At 41.4% G+C, this 17353-nt stretch overlaps 2 protein-coding genes across 5 annotated transcripts; one reads left to right on the top strand and one right to left on the bottom strand.

Moving 5' to 3' along the window:
• Positions 1-1976: 1976 nt before the first annotated feature.
• Positions 1977-9262, bottom strand: LOC118302272 (transcriptional repressor CTCF). The gene is made up of 13 exons (XM_035628297.2): positions 9124-9262; positions 6883-7153; positions 6596-6775; positions 6076-6454; positions 5789-5959; positions 5451-5584; positions 5241-5361; positions 4996-5145; positions 4503-4663; positions 4220-4402; positions 3983-4118; positions 3399-3539; positions 1977-3235 (listed from the first exon to the last, which is right to left on the bottom strand). The coding sequence occupies exons 2-13, from the start codon at positions 7138-7140 to the stop codon at positions 2970-2972; spliced, it is 2280 nt and encodes a 759-aa protein (XP_035484190.1). The 5' UTR covers positions 7141-7153; positions 9124-9262; the 3' UTR covers positions 1977-2969.
• A 17-nt stretch (positions 9263-9279) lies between these two features.
• On the top strand, positions 9280-16110 carry LOC118302271 (serine-rich adhesin for platelets). 4 transcript variants are annotated; one of them, XM_035628293.1, is made up of 11 exons: positions 9280-9413; positions 10451-10516; positions 11251-11416; positions 12327-12430; positions 12559-13033; positions 13173-13265; positions 13351-13387; positions 13767-13838; positions 13939-15384; positions 15504-15683; positions 15808-16110. In XM_035628293.1, exons 2-11 carry the CDS (start codon positions 10506-10508, stop codon positions 15843-15845), a joined length of 2622 nt encoding a protein of 873 aa, XP_035484186.1. In that variant the 5' UTR covers positions 9280-9413; positions 10451-10505; the 3' UTR covers positions 15846-16110. The 4 variants fall into 4 exon arrangements, with proteins under 4 accessions (XP_035484186.1, XP_035484187.2, XP_035484185.2 ...); XM_035628294.2 differs by having other exon boundaries at positions 11135-11416; positions 15504-16110; XM_035628292.2 differs by having other exon boundaries at positions 15504-16110.
• Positions 16111-17353: the final 1243 nt, after the last annotated feature.

The raw sequence follows: 17353 nt of genomic DNA on the forward strand, positions 1-17353 counted from the left end.
TTAACTTTAGATAATCACATTTGACAAGTATAAGTGTTGTGGTTTACCGTCTGGAAATAGAATAAAGGAAGGAAGAAAAATACATGATTCTTGATTTTTATAAATAAAATAAAGATTTCATGAACTTGAAATGGTCTCAAACAGCATTTACTCCCATTCACAGTAAAGGTGTAAAAAATGTTGGGGTTTTTTTTAACTTTCTCCTTAAGTTTCTCGTTAACTGCCGAGTCGGAGTCCAACTTCCTGGCAGGGGTTTGTACAAGTGTTGCATGACCACACGAACCACAGACACTCATCAGGTCCCCGTCCTCAGGAGAAACAAAACCATGGAGCGAGCTACTTCACAGATTATTAACACTTGTTGAAGACCGAAACCACCAGAGAGGAAATTCCTCATTTTTTCTATTTGGTGCTACTTTATTCTTGACTTTGTATTATATATCTGCTCTAAGGATTCAGACGTTATGCATACATTTTTTTTTCATAAATGTGATGCTTTTTTATAGATTGAATCCGCCAACTGTATATAAAATTGGATCTGAAATTATTAGCTGGTGATTGGCAGAACTGTGACTCATTTTCCTATTTCACTGCTCCAGCTTGTCAACTGTGACAATTGACTATTTCCCCTTTACATTACTTTGATCTATCTTAATCATTTTGGGGTCGGGACTATTTGTCGTATTATTTGTTGGACAAAAGAAGATTGTGAAGGTTCCACTCTGGGCACAACATTCAGACGTTATCACCATTTTCTCACTTTTTACAAATGAGTAAAATAAATGATCAACATATTAGTCCGTAATTAAAAGAAATGTTGCAGCACTATGCAAACTGCTACTTATAGTCATGTGATAAATTAAAGTCTATCAGACACAGGGGCCATTTACCAGTTATTACTTTATGGACATTTTTCCTGAATACTAACGTAATATTTCCAAAGCAGGACTTTTACTTGCAACTGTACATCCTCCACCACTGGCTACAATTATTAGAAACTATAAATCCTCTGAACCTGTCTCAGTATACTGATGCCATGTGAACAGTGTCAATGAAACCAATATAGGCGACATGTAAATGTGAAGGGAATGCAGTGGAAAAAAATTTGGAAATTAAGATTTGTTTAAATCCATTAGGATTTGAGGCAGACAAACAATCTTCTCTCTGGCCGGGGAAGAGCTACTGATTTTGTTGACACACATAACTGCAATAGAGAGTGACTAGTATGAATATGGAAGAGAGTAATGGAATGCCAGTGAAGGCAGCTATAATTAGCTTCAACATACACATCTCACATGATGCAAATTCATGTGACAAGTCACATGCAAAGGAGTTGATGAGTAATTTGTTTCATTCTATTGCCTGGTGATATCAGTTAAATTTGAGATTAAATTGAGTATAACACTTCAGCACGAGTATCAGCCAATATGCACCAATGGTTCAGCTGAGAATTTTCCACAAGAAATCAATAATTGAGTGATGATCTCAGTAAGAGAAGGAAACAAACTGATATAATGACAAATTGTAGTTCAGACACCAGATTGGACATTGGTATCTTCCATGATGATGGTTACTGCAGCTGTGGTTTCTGTAACTTAGAGGACCTTATACATATAACAAGCTTCATGAAAGGTTGGAAGAAAAAAAGGAAAAGCATAATATGGTCACTTTCAACAACTAATTTAAACATGTGGAATCTACTCACATCCACGCCCTAGTGTAAATACAGACATCATCCAGTACAATGTCAAAGTTTACTCACAAATTAGTCGATAAAATATAGATGCAAGCAAAATACAATGATTTCTGTTTGCACCAAGTAGATACTAACCACAGACAAGTGATTTCTGTCTTCTTTTTTTTGCATTTACAACACTACTAACCTATTTTAACTGCTAATTTTTCTCAAACTGGTTTTAAATAATTATTGAAATTATTACAGCGGCAGAACCCTAAAAAAACGACAAAAAAAAATCTCAATGTCCAATTTTTTTTTATTGGTTGTACAGTCATACATCTGTTTTTATCTGCCACACAGTTAATAAAATGTCATCCAAGCTGCTACATAGCATTGCCAATGGTACAAAAGAAAACATCAACCCAAAGTGGAATGGCTACATAATGGAACAAAACAGTGTTTCCTGCACTTATTAGAGACAATGTTTAGTACATGTACATATGCATCATCTATGGGTGTTACAATAAGAGGAAGGAGCTTAAGATAAGCAGTCTACTAAGCTTTTAAAAACAAATGCTTAAAAGGGGACCTAGTTACCACAGGGGAAAACAAATAAAATAGAAAAAGGGAAAAATATTAAAATGTTCTTATCTTGAAGTGGCTGTGATTAATGGCAGTATCTTCCTGAAGGTTGTCACTTAGTTTCACAGCGACTTTGAACTTAAGCTTAATATACTTGTTTTTGCTATTATGCTTCCCTCTAAAAACCCCACTACTGAGCAGGTGTATGTGCAAACTACTTATTATTTAACATTTATTGGAATTATAGACACCAAAATAAAGCAGGGTCCACAACTCCTCACAACCTTTACCCAATGAAACAGTTGTATAACACAACAGAAGACTTTAAGAATAGTTGGAAGAAAAAACAATTCTATAAAACGGTCTTAATTTAATGTGTGATGAAACACATAATTGGACCATTTTGGAAAAAAATAGCCATGAGATTTTGTTAGATAGACATATAGCTGAGAAACAATTGTCAACAATGAGACACTGCTGTCAATTACAGCCACTTCAAACTCAAATGTACTGAAAATTATTTTTTTGGTAGGCAAATCCTTATTTAAAATATTTTTCATTTCATCCAAGTCTTTGTTGATACATGATTAAAAATCAAAATCTTAAATTACAACAGTGATGTTTGTCACTGGGCAGGATGCAAGTGTTTGTGATCCTAAATGCCAAGAATTAAAAATTAAGATGTGGTGCGTTTAAAGGTTCACGTCCATCACCGGTCCATCATGCTGAGGATCATCTCGGGGGTCAGGTCCCCGTTGGGTGGGGCCGCGGACAACTCCGCTTCCTGTGTTGTCCCCTCTTCCTGGGACAACTCCTCCATCTGAATGGTTGACTTCTCTCCACCGACCACCACCTCCTCTACAGCCCCCTCTTCGCCATCCTCCTGGTCATCTTGTTCGGCCTCGACTTCCTTCTTCACAATGATGTCATCAACCTCTCCAGTGGCCTCGTCCTCGACACGGATGATTGCAGCCGCTGTTAACAAAACGTTCAGGTCAGACTCTAGTGCTACAGGATACATATCATTTTCCAAACATACAATGGTTTTTAAGGAAAAAACTCTTGACTTGACAGTTAACACAGCTCTGAGACACAGCCAACAGATTGTTCAAAATCATCTTTGAAGTCCGACACGTACTGCTTGGCTTGTTCTTTGGGGGTCGTCCACGTTTCCTCTTGACCGGTGGTTCCACAGGTGCTGGGATAGGGACGACTGGTGAAGCCTGTTCCATCTCAATCTCAGCTAGCAGCTCGTCTTCCTCCTCTGCCTCGTCCAACTCTACATATGAAAGAGGAAGGTTGAAAAGCACATGTGAATTAAAACATTGACATAAGCATAGTTTGACAATATGACCACATTTATTAAAACAGTAGCAAAGATCGGAAGTGTCCATGGACACAAAGGTAAGTTTTATACAATCATGCTGCTGTAAAATCAGGTAGAGGCCACAACGACATTATTACTGTAACCTTTCAACAGATGGCAGCATTCAACATTATAGGCTTTAAGCAAAAGGAAGTCGTATGAGTGGGATGTGGAAGAAGCCTGCCTTAAAGGCGAACAACTGTTAACTCTTTGAGAGGCAGCTTCTGTTACGTTCCATTGTTAAAAAGCTGCCTATTAAATATTTGCTGGAGAAATGGTTACAGCTAATGGCTGCTACACAAATTTACAACATTTTCGACAGACATTAAATAGACATTCAACAACTTATACAATACCTGTGTCCTCATCATCAGTTGTCCTGGCCTGCATCTTCCTCTTTCTGCCACGACGACCCTTTTTGGGTGTGGGGGTTCCATTTTCTTCTTCACCACTTTCACCATTGCAGCTGTCAGCATGACGCAGCATTGTGTTCTGCAGAGGACACAAAAACATTTCCACAACTGTAAAAAACCACAACAACAAGAAAACAACAACTTCTGCATGTGTTTTTAAGTCTCTGAACTCGGTCTTACCCTGCGGGTAAATGTCTTGTTACACTTGTTGCAGACAAAGGCGGTAGGGACGAAGCTGGGATCATGGTAGCGCTTGAAGTGCATGTCCAGGAGCTGCTTCTGGCGGAAAGTTTTCTCACACTGGCTGCAAGCAAATGGCTTCTCCCCTGTGTGTGTACGCTTGTGCATTATCATGTGGCGTTCCTGTAGAGGAACAGATCAACGGAGCAGTAATTCAGTGGTGAAATTAAATGACAAACATCGCATGTGTGTTACATGGTTGGGATGCCAGTGTAAAACAAACCTGTCTGCAGCAGTAGTCACACTGCTCACACTTGAAACGTTTCTCATTCTTGTGGGTCTTCTGGTGTTGGATGAGAGCATAGCGCTCATGAAATACAGCATCACAGTAACGACATTTCTTACCCGTCTCAATAAAAGAGTGCTGCTTCCGCAAATGAACACCTAAGAGAAGAAGAAGCAAAGACATGAAAATCAGTCAGACGAACACCACTCAAGCCTGTTGTAGGGATAAAGACAAAACTGTTCTGAAAGATTCCACACACAAGTTATTACGTACTGAATCTTCTGATTGCTCGCTCTTCAATCATTCGATTTACAAAACACAGAAGTTCTTTGACAGGAACAAGCAAGTTAGTGACAACTAAAGTAACATGATTTCTATTTCAACAATGGAGGCATTTCATGATCTGTAGCTCATTAAGACCCACACGAGAACCACACGTCTTCCCCGCAAGTCATGCAGTTTTAAGGAAAATCTGTGACACGTGACTTACCAAGGTCACTCTTGCGCGCAATGACAGTATCACAGTGGGGGCAGTGGAACTTAGCCACATTCTCCGTGTGCTTCTGCAGAATGTGCATCTTCATGGTGCCGCTCTGTGTGAAACGGGCATGGCAGATGTAGCACTCGTATGGCTTCTCACCTGCAAAGGGCGAAGAGAGTATGTAGTGAGTGAGATACTCTTCTCAAACCGTAGGTGAACTGTGTTTTGACCAATGGAAAATGTGAGTATCTTACCAGAATGTGTCCTCATGTGTCTCTTCAGCTTGTAAGTGTCTCTGCTGGCATAACTGCACAGACTGCACTGGAAGGGTCGCTCCCCTGTATGAGAACGGATGTGTCTTTTCAACTTGCTCACCTGGGAAGAGAGACAGAAACATCTATCTACATGCTATCACAGGAGATGGGGAGATTAATTAGATATTCAGCAGGAGCCAGATTACTTACCTCCACACTGGCATAGTCACACATGGAGCACTTGAATGGTTTCTCATGAGTGTGCTTGTAGCGACGATGACGCACCAACTCACCGCTGGTCACAAATGCCATGTCACAATCTGTGCATTTATGTGGCCGAGTGCCTAAAAAATGGGAGGGGGGGATATAAATTTAACTTTACTTGCCCTGTCAAAAACAAAACAGCAGTTTTTTGTCAAATATTGTGCACATTGTCCAGCTATATAGCCCAGAGAGAAAAGTTATATTTCTTATTTTTATTTTTTTTAACAATAACAAGCAATACCAGAAATGTTTTTAAAGATCAGTTTTTAGAGAGTCTAAATTACCTGTGTGTGTATTGAGGTGGTTTCTCAGCAGTGTGACTGTTCTGAAAGCTCTTCCACACAAGTGACACTTATGTGGTCTCTCATCTGTGTGGCTCTTCATGTGTCGGTCCAGGTTGGAGCGCCTTGGACAGGTGTAGCTACACAGTTCACACTGGAAAGTCTTCTTTACACCTATATACAAGGGGGAAACCAGCTCATTTAATCTCTGTAAATCATCTAAGCACTCAAAAACACATTTAGATATCTAGAAGGTAGTTATATGGTTAGTCCCAAAAAAAACTTCTTACCCTTTTTCTTGATTTTAGTGGGCTTTGGTGGCTTCATGTTGCCCACAACCTTCTCAGCATTGACCTCCGATAGCAGCCCTTCCTGTTGCTCTTCTTCAAAGTCATACACAGAAACATCCATGCCACGGTCGTCCTCTGCGTAGCGCAGGCGGCTCTTCTTTCCCTTCTTAAATTTCCGTATAGAGGTGATGGGCTGATAGTCTGGGTCCTTTGTCCATTCTGGGTCTTCTTCCTGAGCCACAGGTGGTTGTACTTCTGCTGCATCTTCTTCCTCCTCCTCCACCTCCTCTCCTACAGTCCCCTGAAGCTCCTCATGGGCTGCCTGGAGCTCCTCCTGTTCAACAGTCTCCACTTCACCATTCGCACCCACTTTTACCACCTAAAAGAAAACGTCACAAGTTTCTCTTAACATTGCCAGACTCTTTTTCCCAATGGGAATTCACAGAGTATACCAAGTTGAAAACATAACCAAAAAAAAGGGACAAATCTTGTTACAAAGCAGCTCAGAGTTGTTTCTCACCTGGAAGCCCTCAGGCAAGGGAAGAGTGTGACATATAACTGGCTCAACGTCCTTGTTGGCAGTTGATGCATCAACATAGGTGGCCTGGAGCCCCTCAACAGTTGTTGTGACTGGTACCTGAACCAGTTGAAGCTGACCAAGGCCTAATGCTGCACCTGCTTGCTCCTCCATATTCACCACCTTCAAAAAAAACAGTACACTTTTTCAACTTGAGCAAACAACAAAAGCATTTCAGAACAACACCTGTTACTAATAATTCAACACTAAAACATGTGCTCTGTACAAACCTGGAGCGTGATAATCTGACCCTCGTCTCCACCAGTAACAGTCACGGTACCACCTCCCTCCAACACCTCAGTCTTCATTTGCAGCAGAGTCGGATCAAGAGCATCCATCACCATCATCTCCATGTTTCCAGCCACCCCCTCCTGTGGAGCTATTGCCGCCTCCTGAATCAAGTCCCCTACACCGTCCGGCAGGACCTTTCCATCTGGAGTCAGGGCAGTAGTCTGAGTGGTCTCCATGGGAACAACCTCACCCTCCATGGCAACCGACACCCTTAATAAAAACGACAAAAATTATCAAAAAGTAAGCATAAGATATGTGGGACAATTCTACAAATTATGTAGAATATACAAATATTGCAAAAATATGTCAGACGCAAAACAGGAATAGTTTTTCACTTTCACAATACACGTCAAAAAGAGACTGTTCAATTTATTGCAGGGTACTCTTGTGTTGACAGGTCAGAAACAGGAAGTAGTTTGAGCGGACGCTCTGCAGACAGACAGAAATAACTTGTCGCATTAATATAAAGCAGCTCGAGGTTACGCTCATCATCTGTTGCAGTGAAAACGCACAACATGACAGGAAAAAGCCCTGCATACATTCTGTCCGATGATTTTTCTCAGAGTAAAGGCATAGAATATGGGTGAAGAGAGTTGTTGTGCTACGGTGCTTCCCCCGCTTTTCCAGGTTGACGCACTCACTGCCTCTCACACCATAGCTCACGCAGCAGGAGATGGGTTCCCCGACTTGTCCAGATATTTAGCATGCTAGACATCCGAAAAATGTGGGCGAGGCCTCGGTGAGTCACTTTGATCGCGATGTTAGTAGTTCACAAAGAGCGATCGACTGACGATTTGCGTGGCCTGATTTCAAGCTGATTTCCCCCCGATTTGCTGCAACTACCGGATTTGTCGGCGAGCTGAAAATCTGGTCTTAAAACCGCGTATTGTGAACTCAGCATAACCGGCAGAGGAAAGTAACTAAACACATTTACTCCAATACAATACATGTAAGTACTATTTTGCAGAGTTTGAGCTTTGAGTATTTCCATTTAATGCAATTTAATACTACTATATTTCAGAAGGGAATATTAAACATTTTACTGCACTACATTATTCTTCTTGTGTGGTGTTATTTGAATATGATCTAAATCAGCTATACCACTATACGTATTACCAAATTAATTTAATACAACAATATAATATGAATAACTTAACTTGCATCATAATTTCTTTATTATATCGATTACTACACCTACGCATTATTTCCTCAATTAATTGTCTTGTCTACACAACGTCAAAGAGGTCTTTATTTAGCACTACTGAAAAAATGGTAATATAAATAGAAGAGCAGCAAGTTTTCACTTTGAAGAAACTCAACCCCTTTTAGAATGATAAACGATGAATCAGTTATCCAAAATAGATCCTTATTACCCCTCTGACTCGGCCCTCATTGTGGCTCATATGTTGTGTTATCAATCTGAAAAGCTACAACGGTCATTTAATGGTTGTGGAGTTCAATTTAAATCAGATTTTGAGGAGAATAGTGCAAAATAAGTACTCGAGTTGAGTGAAGACACTTCACACTGGAGTAAGGCACTTGAGTAAATTCGCTTGGCTACTTTCCACTCGTCGTGATGTGCAATCCCGTGTCGTGTTCTCCAACAGCGAGGGGAACTCTGAGAAGTGTCGTGTGTGGGTCTGTGCTGACGAGGTATCGCTGGGGGCTCATCGCTTTGCCAACAACAGACATTACACCCAGCCGATAAATCCACCGACGCCTCATTCACTTGTTCGTCCGTGGTTTTCTTTTAAAGTGTTTGATACTCTTGTTCCGCGTCGTTATCAGTTCACCGCCTTCCGTTTGAGATCGATACCAACTACTCAACTCGTGATAGTTGGTTGACTCGCGAGGCGCGACTGACTGTGTCTGAAACAGGAAACAAAGGGCTCGATAAGATGGACGTCAGGCCCGAACTAACTTAAAACAGAAAGGCCCATAGACTCAACCATCCCCGCGCAAAGAACGCAGAATATCCGCCGAAAGCCACCGAAATGCCCAACTGGGACACGGAGTAAGACTTTATGGAAGGATTTAGTGCATTTTGGATAACGATAGAGGGAGACAAACACCCCCCGCCAACCGCCTGGCCGGTAAGCCCTACCGTGACACCTAGAGGCCGGCGACGGCTCCTACAAAAACGTTTCCGTGTTTGGAGGCGAAGTGGCGGATTTACTCACTCCCGTCGGGTTCCTTCCCTCCTTATATCCGCTTGGTGTCTCGGCGCCCGCGGTGGATCTCGTCGGTCCCGCTGTGGTCGGCGCGCAGGTACTGAGCGGCGGGCTAATGTTTTTCTCCCGCTTTACAAGAGTGGGCCTAACACAAAATGGCGGCTGCGGAGAGCTGACGCGGCTGCGCGAACTGAGCGCCCGAGGGAGTGAAGGGGAGTGGAGCTGCGGGTGCTGGGCGCCAGATTTGAATTCAACAGGGGGCGTGGAAACGTGACGACGGCGATCGATGCAACTGACAGGTGATTGGTTCGTTCTATGACGACAACAGTCTCACCTTTGGTGTTGATGTTACTCATAGATATACATATATATTAAGATGAATATATCTATGATGTTTCTCCCACACCTCACCTCCCACAACTTAGTCCCTGTTAACTCAGATTACAGGTTACATTTAGTAAAGAAAGCAATACAGAAAGTCAACCACAGGAGGGCAGTATGAATGTTGTCGGTGCAGGGCGGGCCCCATATCCATCACACACACAAACACACACGCACACGCACGCACGCACGCACGCACGCACACACACACACGTTACCATAGATCACTTTAGGAGACGTTTTATACAATTGCATTCATTTGCCGGAGACTTACCCTGACCTTAACCCCTGACCCTTGTCTCGGAGGGAAGTGGACTGGAACTCAGTAGTGGTATGGCTATGTAAAACTAATACAACCATAAATGTTCTATAAAGTATAAGGCAATAAATAGCCCCTTCACGATGGTCAGGATTTTCAATTTTTTGTTAAAACTGTATTAGAGAAGAGTTGATTCAACTGTATGATCATTTTGGAGGATGTAGTTCGTGGTGCTGTTGAATGGTAAATGGACTGTATTTATATAGCGCTTCTAGTCATATAGACCTCTCACTGCACTTTTTTTTTCTTTCTGTCATTCATACACATTCATACATAGACTTTGGTTATTTAGTCTAACCTCACTGATTCTGACACTGATTTAATTGGGTGGACAAAATGATATGGACTCCTGTCAACATAACATAGTGTAGTTCTTCATGTTGTGTAGCCTTCAACCCAAACATATGTGAGTACACGCAGGCAAGATTTAATTAACATGAAACCAATGTAAGCATATGTTTTTTGTTGTTCTAGGTTATAATAACCTGCTATGGGTTACACATACTAAAATGGCTGATGTCATATTACTGTGTGTGGAAACCCTGACATGAGTTCATAAGTGGAACTTATTTCTGGGTTGGTGGGTGTAGAGGTAATCGCTAAGATAAGTAACTCTTCAAATTACTTTTCCCACAGATATATAAATACTTCAAGAAACAGATAGAACCAAAAGGATCCCCATAGAGAAATTATGCCGAGTTGGTGAGTTAATCAAAACAATGTCGAATGGTACAAAGCATTTTTTCTAATTTGTCAATTACGTTTTTAACCTGGCACCTGTTTAGCCTGGTTTTGATATTTACAGCAGGCAAACATTTAAAAAAAAAAATCTGTGACACATGCCCAGGAGAATTAGTTGTAGACTTAAGATACCTAGCAGCTGGTGGGGGTGTCCCTTTGCCTTATTTTATGGTTTTTGAGCAAGAATTACAGTTCATTAGGTCACTAAAAATCCTCTAATGGCTATTATGGACAGTTTCCTCTAGCATTGCTGGAACATTTTGCTTTGAAATTTAATGAATCAATACTAATGTGTGTATGTTTACAGTTTTGTTTTTCATTAAGAAAAAAAGGAATCTATCAGGTCAGCTTGACACTGACAGCATTTCTTTTTTGCAAATAAAATAAATTATTAATTTGTTACATAACCAATAGAACATTTTGTTCATTTCAGTTATTCCCACTGCAGTTTATTCATATATGTGCCGGGATGTACCAGGATGCATGGATGAAACAGATGTCAGTGAGGTCACTTAGCTCTCCTCTTTCTTCCTCTTCTTATTTTATTACCATCTTTCTCTCATGCTTTTCCACTCAAAGAGGAGGGGGCACAGAAAGGCGAGGCTCTGTTGTCAGATCTGTCAGTCTAGCCTAGCCTGGCCACTCCCACCTCTCACAGTGGAGGCATTACATACTGCTGGTGCCTGTGCTCTTAGCAACGGCGCCTCAGCAACAGAGCCACGGCAACAGAGATCCACGGCAACAGCGTGCCGTGTCTCCCCAATGGAGCTGCCATTGGGCGGACCAGCGCTAAGGCACTACACCCAGAGCAGACCGAGACCTCATCGACAAAAACTGAACTATCGTCCCAGCAGACCACAGGTACTATGAATGAGGATCGGAGAGATTTTTTAGGGAAAAAATGGAGTGTGAGAGGAAAGGTGGTGGAAGGGAGAGGGAGAGAGAAAGAGAGGACAGATGCAATAGGGTACAGAGGGGAGAGGCAGGGGGAAGGGAAGGATGGTGGGGTAGTGCTGTGAAAAATGCCTGGTCCCTGCTTGAATAGGCAGTCCTATTATACCACCAGCAGTTTGAAGAAACCATACGTGGTATTTTCTGTGTAAAACAGCACTACGACTACGTGTGGTTGTTTGGTCTGAATGTCTTTTCTTGGGCTCACTGAAAAAAGATAGTGGCATTCAATTTTTTTCATATTGCTCGTGTCAAAAGGTGTGTGTGATCATCTTCATTCTCCACTGAGCTGATTTTATTGGCACAGAGCTACTACGCTGTAGACATGCAGTCACTCCCTTGGATACAAATGGCCAGGGAGACAAAATTCAAGGCAATTCCCCTGACAGGATATCATGTAACAGTGACTTCTGATAAATTTGTGATCTGCAGTCAACCTCCAGGCTTTTATTGCTACTTGTGGGCACAGATGTTAATATGATCAGGGTGAAGCAACACTGTATGGCTGCAATTTTGGTATCACATTACCTACATCGGCAAAATGAGTTATCTTGCTTCCACTCCTCATGCAAAATCCAGAGACGACCCCCCCCCCATTGTACGTTACTGAGCAACTGACTCCCCGGAGGCTGCTTTGTAGCATGACTGGATGAGAGATTCAAACCAAAATACACCTATAGAGGAAGAACAAACACTAGTGCCAGAGTGTGTGGGTTTAGAGAGGTTATGTAACGTAAAGTTACATATAATGCAAGTTGCTCTTCAACATCAGTATGTTTGATCTTTGGTGTAAAATGTCTGTATTGTGTGTGGTATTCAGGAGACGATCATTGAGAGTGAACATGAAGTCCTTGAGCTCATGGGGCGAGTGGATGAAGGAGTTGAAGAGTTCTTTACTAAGAGAGTGCTTCCAACTGATATACTGTGAGTATCACAACTGCCTATCTTTATAGTCCATTGATATGTAGCTAAGGTAGATTCTAACAATATTGCTTTAACAAAGATGTTAAATTGAATGTGTCTAGATTTTATAAATATGATCCTTTATATAGGAAAAAACAGGATGAGGAATCTATCACAGTGCACGAAGTGGCTCCTGCCAGCTCCGTCCCTTGCCCACCCCAGACGAAAACACTCAGGAGGAAGCTTGGTGATTTCTTCACACTCAAAAAGAGAAGAGGTTTGAAATCAGAGACGAGCCACGAGGGGCGTCCCAAAAAGGCCTCCATTGCTGATTTCATTCGCCCACTCAGGGAAGTCGCCAAAGCCGAGAAAGAAAAAGATAAAGACAGAGTGAAGGAACTCGACAAGGAAAATGAAAAGGAGAAACCAAAAGAGCATCCCAGTGCAGGTACCGGAGAGTCAGCTGTTCAGGAGACACCTGTTTCCGGTGCTCCTCGACAGCAGCTGAGAGTTGAAGCGGTGCCTCCCCGCCGAGCCCTCAGAGAGGGGAAGTCCCAATCTCTCATTTTGCTGTCTGGATCAGCAGCAGCAGCAGGATCTACTAATGCCAGAAACACTGCAAAGGTGAGTGCTTTTAGAGTTAAGTTACATATATATATATATATATATATATATATATATATATATATATATATATAGTGTACATTCAGATCATTAGACACATTTTGAAAAAGACTTATTACTGTGCTGTTGCTGATTTCAGAAACAATTTGAAGGCCAGCATAGCTTTGAACAGAAACTCCATCTCATGCTTCAACGTATTGGAGTTTCCAAACCCCAGCCTGGAGAAACACAGGTGTGTGTATGTGTGTGTCGGAATTGAGATGTGTTTTGCCATAAGAGTCATAACAAGTGTTAAAACACCTCTTTCATTCTTGTAGAATCAGGAGGGAGAGATGAAAAAAGCAGAATCTGAAGGTATGTCCCCTTATCTATTTGATGTTTAATATGATTAAGCCATTAGTGTCAACAATAGAATCTTATAATTTCCTTTACAGCACTTTAAGTACTTTGATATGCAAAGCACAATGGTCAATATGAGGTTACAGTACAATTTTTTCTTAATATCCTTTGTTTTAATCGTTAGTCACAAGGGGTTAGTTAAGGGATAATTTTTTAAAAACACTAGTGGAAATACGGGTTTCTATGATCATGTTCAAAGAATAATAATTATGCACTAAATGACCACATAGACTCAAGTTAGAAATCATTTTAAGGGTTAGAAACAATAAAATGCATTACTAAAATAATTAAATTCTGCTGGTAAAGTATGATGTAAATGATCTTTGTGTCCCAGGTACTATCATTGACAGTAAACCTGAGCCACCCATTTCTTTATCAAAACCTCGAACAATGTCTGCGTCTTCAGGTGAATAGCAAACAACAAAACACTCATTCCCTCTCTTTATGTACAGAATATGATTATAATTTTATGAAGCTAAATTATTTGGATTAATTTTTTCCTTTAGATACAAGGCATCAAATTCGACCCAGTGTGTCAGCACATGAGTCAGCTGGGAAACCTGCTTTGCTTCCAAAGCCAGTTATCAAGCCAGGACCACCGCCCACAACATCTGGCCGCAACACACCTGAGAATGAGCTAGCCCAAATACAAGAAGGGGAGACAAGCACGCCCACTAAACTCAGTCCAACTGCAGCTTTGTCTCTTCCTGCTGCTGCTGCCCTCACTTCTACCACTACTCCTACTGTACCGACAATCTCAGATTCAATCCCTGACTCAACCACTTTTACAATTTCCCCTTCAAGTACTGTAACTCCCTCTGACACAGATATATGCACTGACTCTGTTGACACTACTACAGTAGCTACAACACCCACGAATACTACAGAGCTTGACAGCAAAGCCTCTGAGGGTAGTGCAACTATCACCAAACTACTCACTGCTACCATCCCGACAACCCTTACAAGCACCACTACACCCACTGAGCCCACTAGCACTGTCTCAGTTACTTCCACTTCTTCTAAGTCCATTCCTCTAAGCCCCTCTGTGACTTTCTACTCAACAACAATAACTATGCCTTCCATAACCACGTTGGAAACCATTTCTGCTCCCAGCAATGAAAGTTCAGTTTCCCCAGCATCACCAACTCTGTCACCTAAATTGGCTTTGCCAAATCAAAATGGTATTCTAGTCTCAGCTGATGCTATTCCTGCTGGTTGTGGTGATGCAGCTATTTCTGTCAACACCACAGCTTATTCACCCTCCACCGGCATATCAAATATGCCATCTGGCTTGTCCACCACCACAAATTCAGTTACTGAAGCTAGCGATGGCTCCACTTTGGTCACCTCCACTTGCTGTGTGACTTCAGTTTCATTAGTCACTGAAACTACATCTCCACCATCAAACTTAAATGATACCATTACAGCTACAGTTTCACCTGACGCCACCGTTACTGCTTCCTCTGCCCAGATCTCTGCTGCCCCTCCTCCCACAAGCTCCTCCTCCTCCACCATCACCACCTCTAGTAGTCCAACTCCCACTGACTGCATGAACTCCATCTCTGCTTCCATCATTACTCACCCAGCCATTCCTAGCCCCACTGATATCCCTATTCCCTCTACATCTTCTAGTGAAACAACCCCCACAGACACCACATCAACCACCACAACCACATTAAACCATGCAGATACTACTTCCACCACCAGCTCAGCAACCACAGCTGCAGTTAGCTCCAGACTGTCGACTGACTTAGACCCAGCTAACACTAACAACGTCACCACTACCCCCATAACCCCAACTATCTCTGGCCTCCCCGTTACTGATGGCTCAAGTGCTACTTCTCACCATTTGACCAGTCCAGCTCACTCTAATGATAGTTCAGGCCAAGATAACGATCGACTGACATCTACTGAAGAACAATCCAGTGAAGAGCCTGCAGAGAAGGCCTTGGGTATGTTTTCAGTTCTGTGAGCATATCACATATGCACGTATTTCTCTGCTTTAAGTTGTAAGTAGATGTATGTTGAAGTATATGTTTCATTAATTTTTTCCCCCTGCTCCCAACGGCAGATGAGGAGCTTGAGATGGTTCAAAAGAGCAAGCAAACTGAGATGAACGGGATCAAGGGAGTTGTTGATGGTGGGAAGAAGAATGACAAACCAGAGCCTCTCATTAGTGAAGAAACAAGAAAAGAAATGCAGGAAGAAAGTGAGAAGGCTGAAGACGACACTATGGCTGAACCGCCATCAGGTAAAGAGAGTGAGTGGTGCAGTGATGACGGAGTGGTTGAAGGTCAGAAACAAGAAGGAACTACGTCAGAGAGCGAGAAGTAATTTTTTAAAATTGCTAAATACGGGACCAACTACTGTGACAGGGGGCAGTCGATGCCACAGTAAAGAGATGAGGGGATGATCCATGGCACTTCCCACAGGGACCACCACATCACAGCAGAACACCACAAAGGATGGGCCAATGGACCAAAGAACTGAGATCTCCTTGGTGTGATGTAATCAACAAATCCAGCAGTGTCTTTGTCCTTTTTTATCTTCCGTTTGACTTTTTTTTGCATTGCACGTATGATTATGTACCTTGACAACTACTGTGGTAAATTACACAATGTTTACAATAGATGGATAGGAGACATAGATATGACTATTAAATGGAATATTGAATTGAACTGAGTCATTCATTTCTTGCAATTCTAAACCTAAGATACACTTGCTACATTTTTCTGGAGCTCATGGTTTTAGTTGTCATGGAGATAACTCTGCTGTTGTCATAGCTGCTCTCATATTGCTGTCTCTGTTGAGGAATGGTAACAGATTTGAATAGCCTCGTGACAAATGAGCAAAATCTATCCACTGAGGAAACCTGTGAAATGCTGTTTAAAGCTCTGGAAAATGCTATTAAGCTCACCAGTTAAGATTTATTTGCCAAACAAACGGTCTATGGTCAAATTTCATGCTTGAGTTTATATTTGAAAATATCTGCGAAAAACTAGCATTTCGGAATTTATCAGTTCCCAAAAATAGTCAGGATGGTGAGGAAACCATAAATGTAAAATTGTACGGCCATTTAATTTTTCTCAGAGTTAGATCATATGTGCACAGCAGAGTTGAATTTTCACACCCAAAACAGTTGCATTTTGATCCAAAGCAAATGGTTCTTTACTAAGTAATTTGCAGTTGTAGTTGAATTTGTTAAGTTGCATGAAACAAAAAAACTCAAATAGTTACCAATCAAAGCCTGTAGTACAGGATGTAATGAAGGTGTTCCTACTGTCACAAGTTGAAGGAGTAAAAAAAAGACTGATTTGGTCCTGTCCATGCTGCAGACAACCTGGAAATTTAATGAAATAATTAATCGTAAATGATTAAAACAGATTTATATAACTTGTTTTTAAAGGTACTTTTGAGGGCTGAAGTACCAGCAGCTTATGTTACTCGAAAAATCTTGAAGCAAAAAAAGATTTGTTTAATCATACTATTATTATTTTTTTGAAGATAAATGATCTAATCAATTTCCTTTAAAATGTGAAAAAACAGTGAAAAATACCTGCTAAAATTTCATATGGCTGTAGGTGATGTCGTCTTTGTTTTGTTGCAAAAGACCCAAAGATATACAGTTTACTGTAATATGAAACAGAAAAGGGTCAAACTCTCACATTAACGGAACTGTTTGCCAAGACTAAAATTATTATTAGTCAATGACCAAAATACATTAATTTTCTTTTGACTCAAACATATGCATGGTGTTGCACTAAGATACTTGACCCACATTCAGTAAGTAGTGACTTGCTCCATTTATGGGCTGAATACAAATTGTTGTCGTTTAAAAAAGAAAGGGTTTTATGGGCAGAGGCCTTTTGAGGGCTGTTCATCATCCCGACCAGTAGGGGTCACTGGCGGGAATATCACCCG

Source organism: Scophthalmus maximus, chromosome 4 (assembly GCF_022379125.1).
Source record: "Scophthalmus maximus strain ysfricsl-2021 chromosome 4, ASM2237912v1, whole genome shotgun sequence".
Classification (NCBI taxonomy): domain Eukaryota; kingdom Metazoa; phylum Chordata; class Actinopteri; order Pleuronectiformes; family Scophthalmidae; genus Scophthalmus; species Scophthalmus maximus.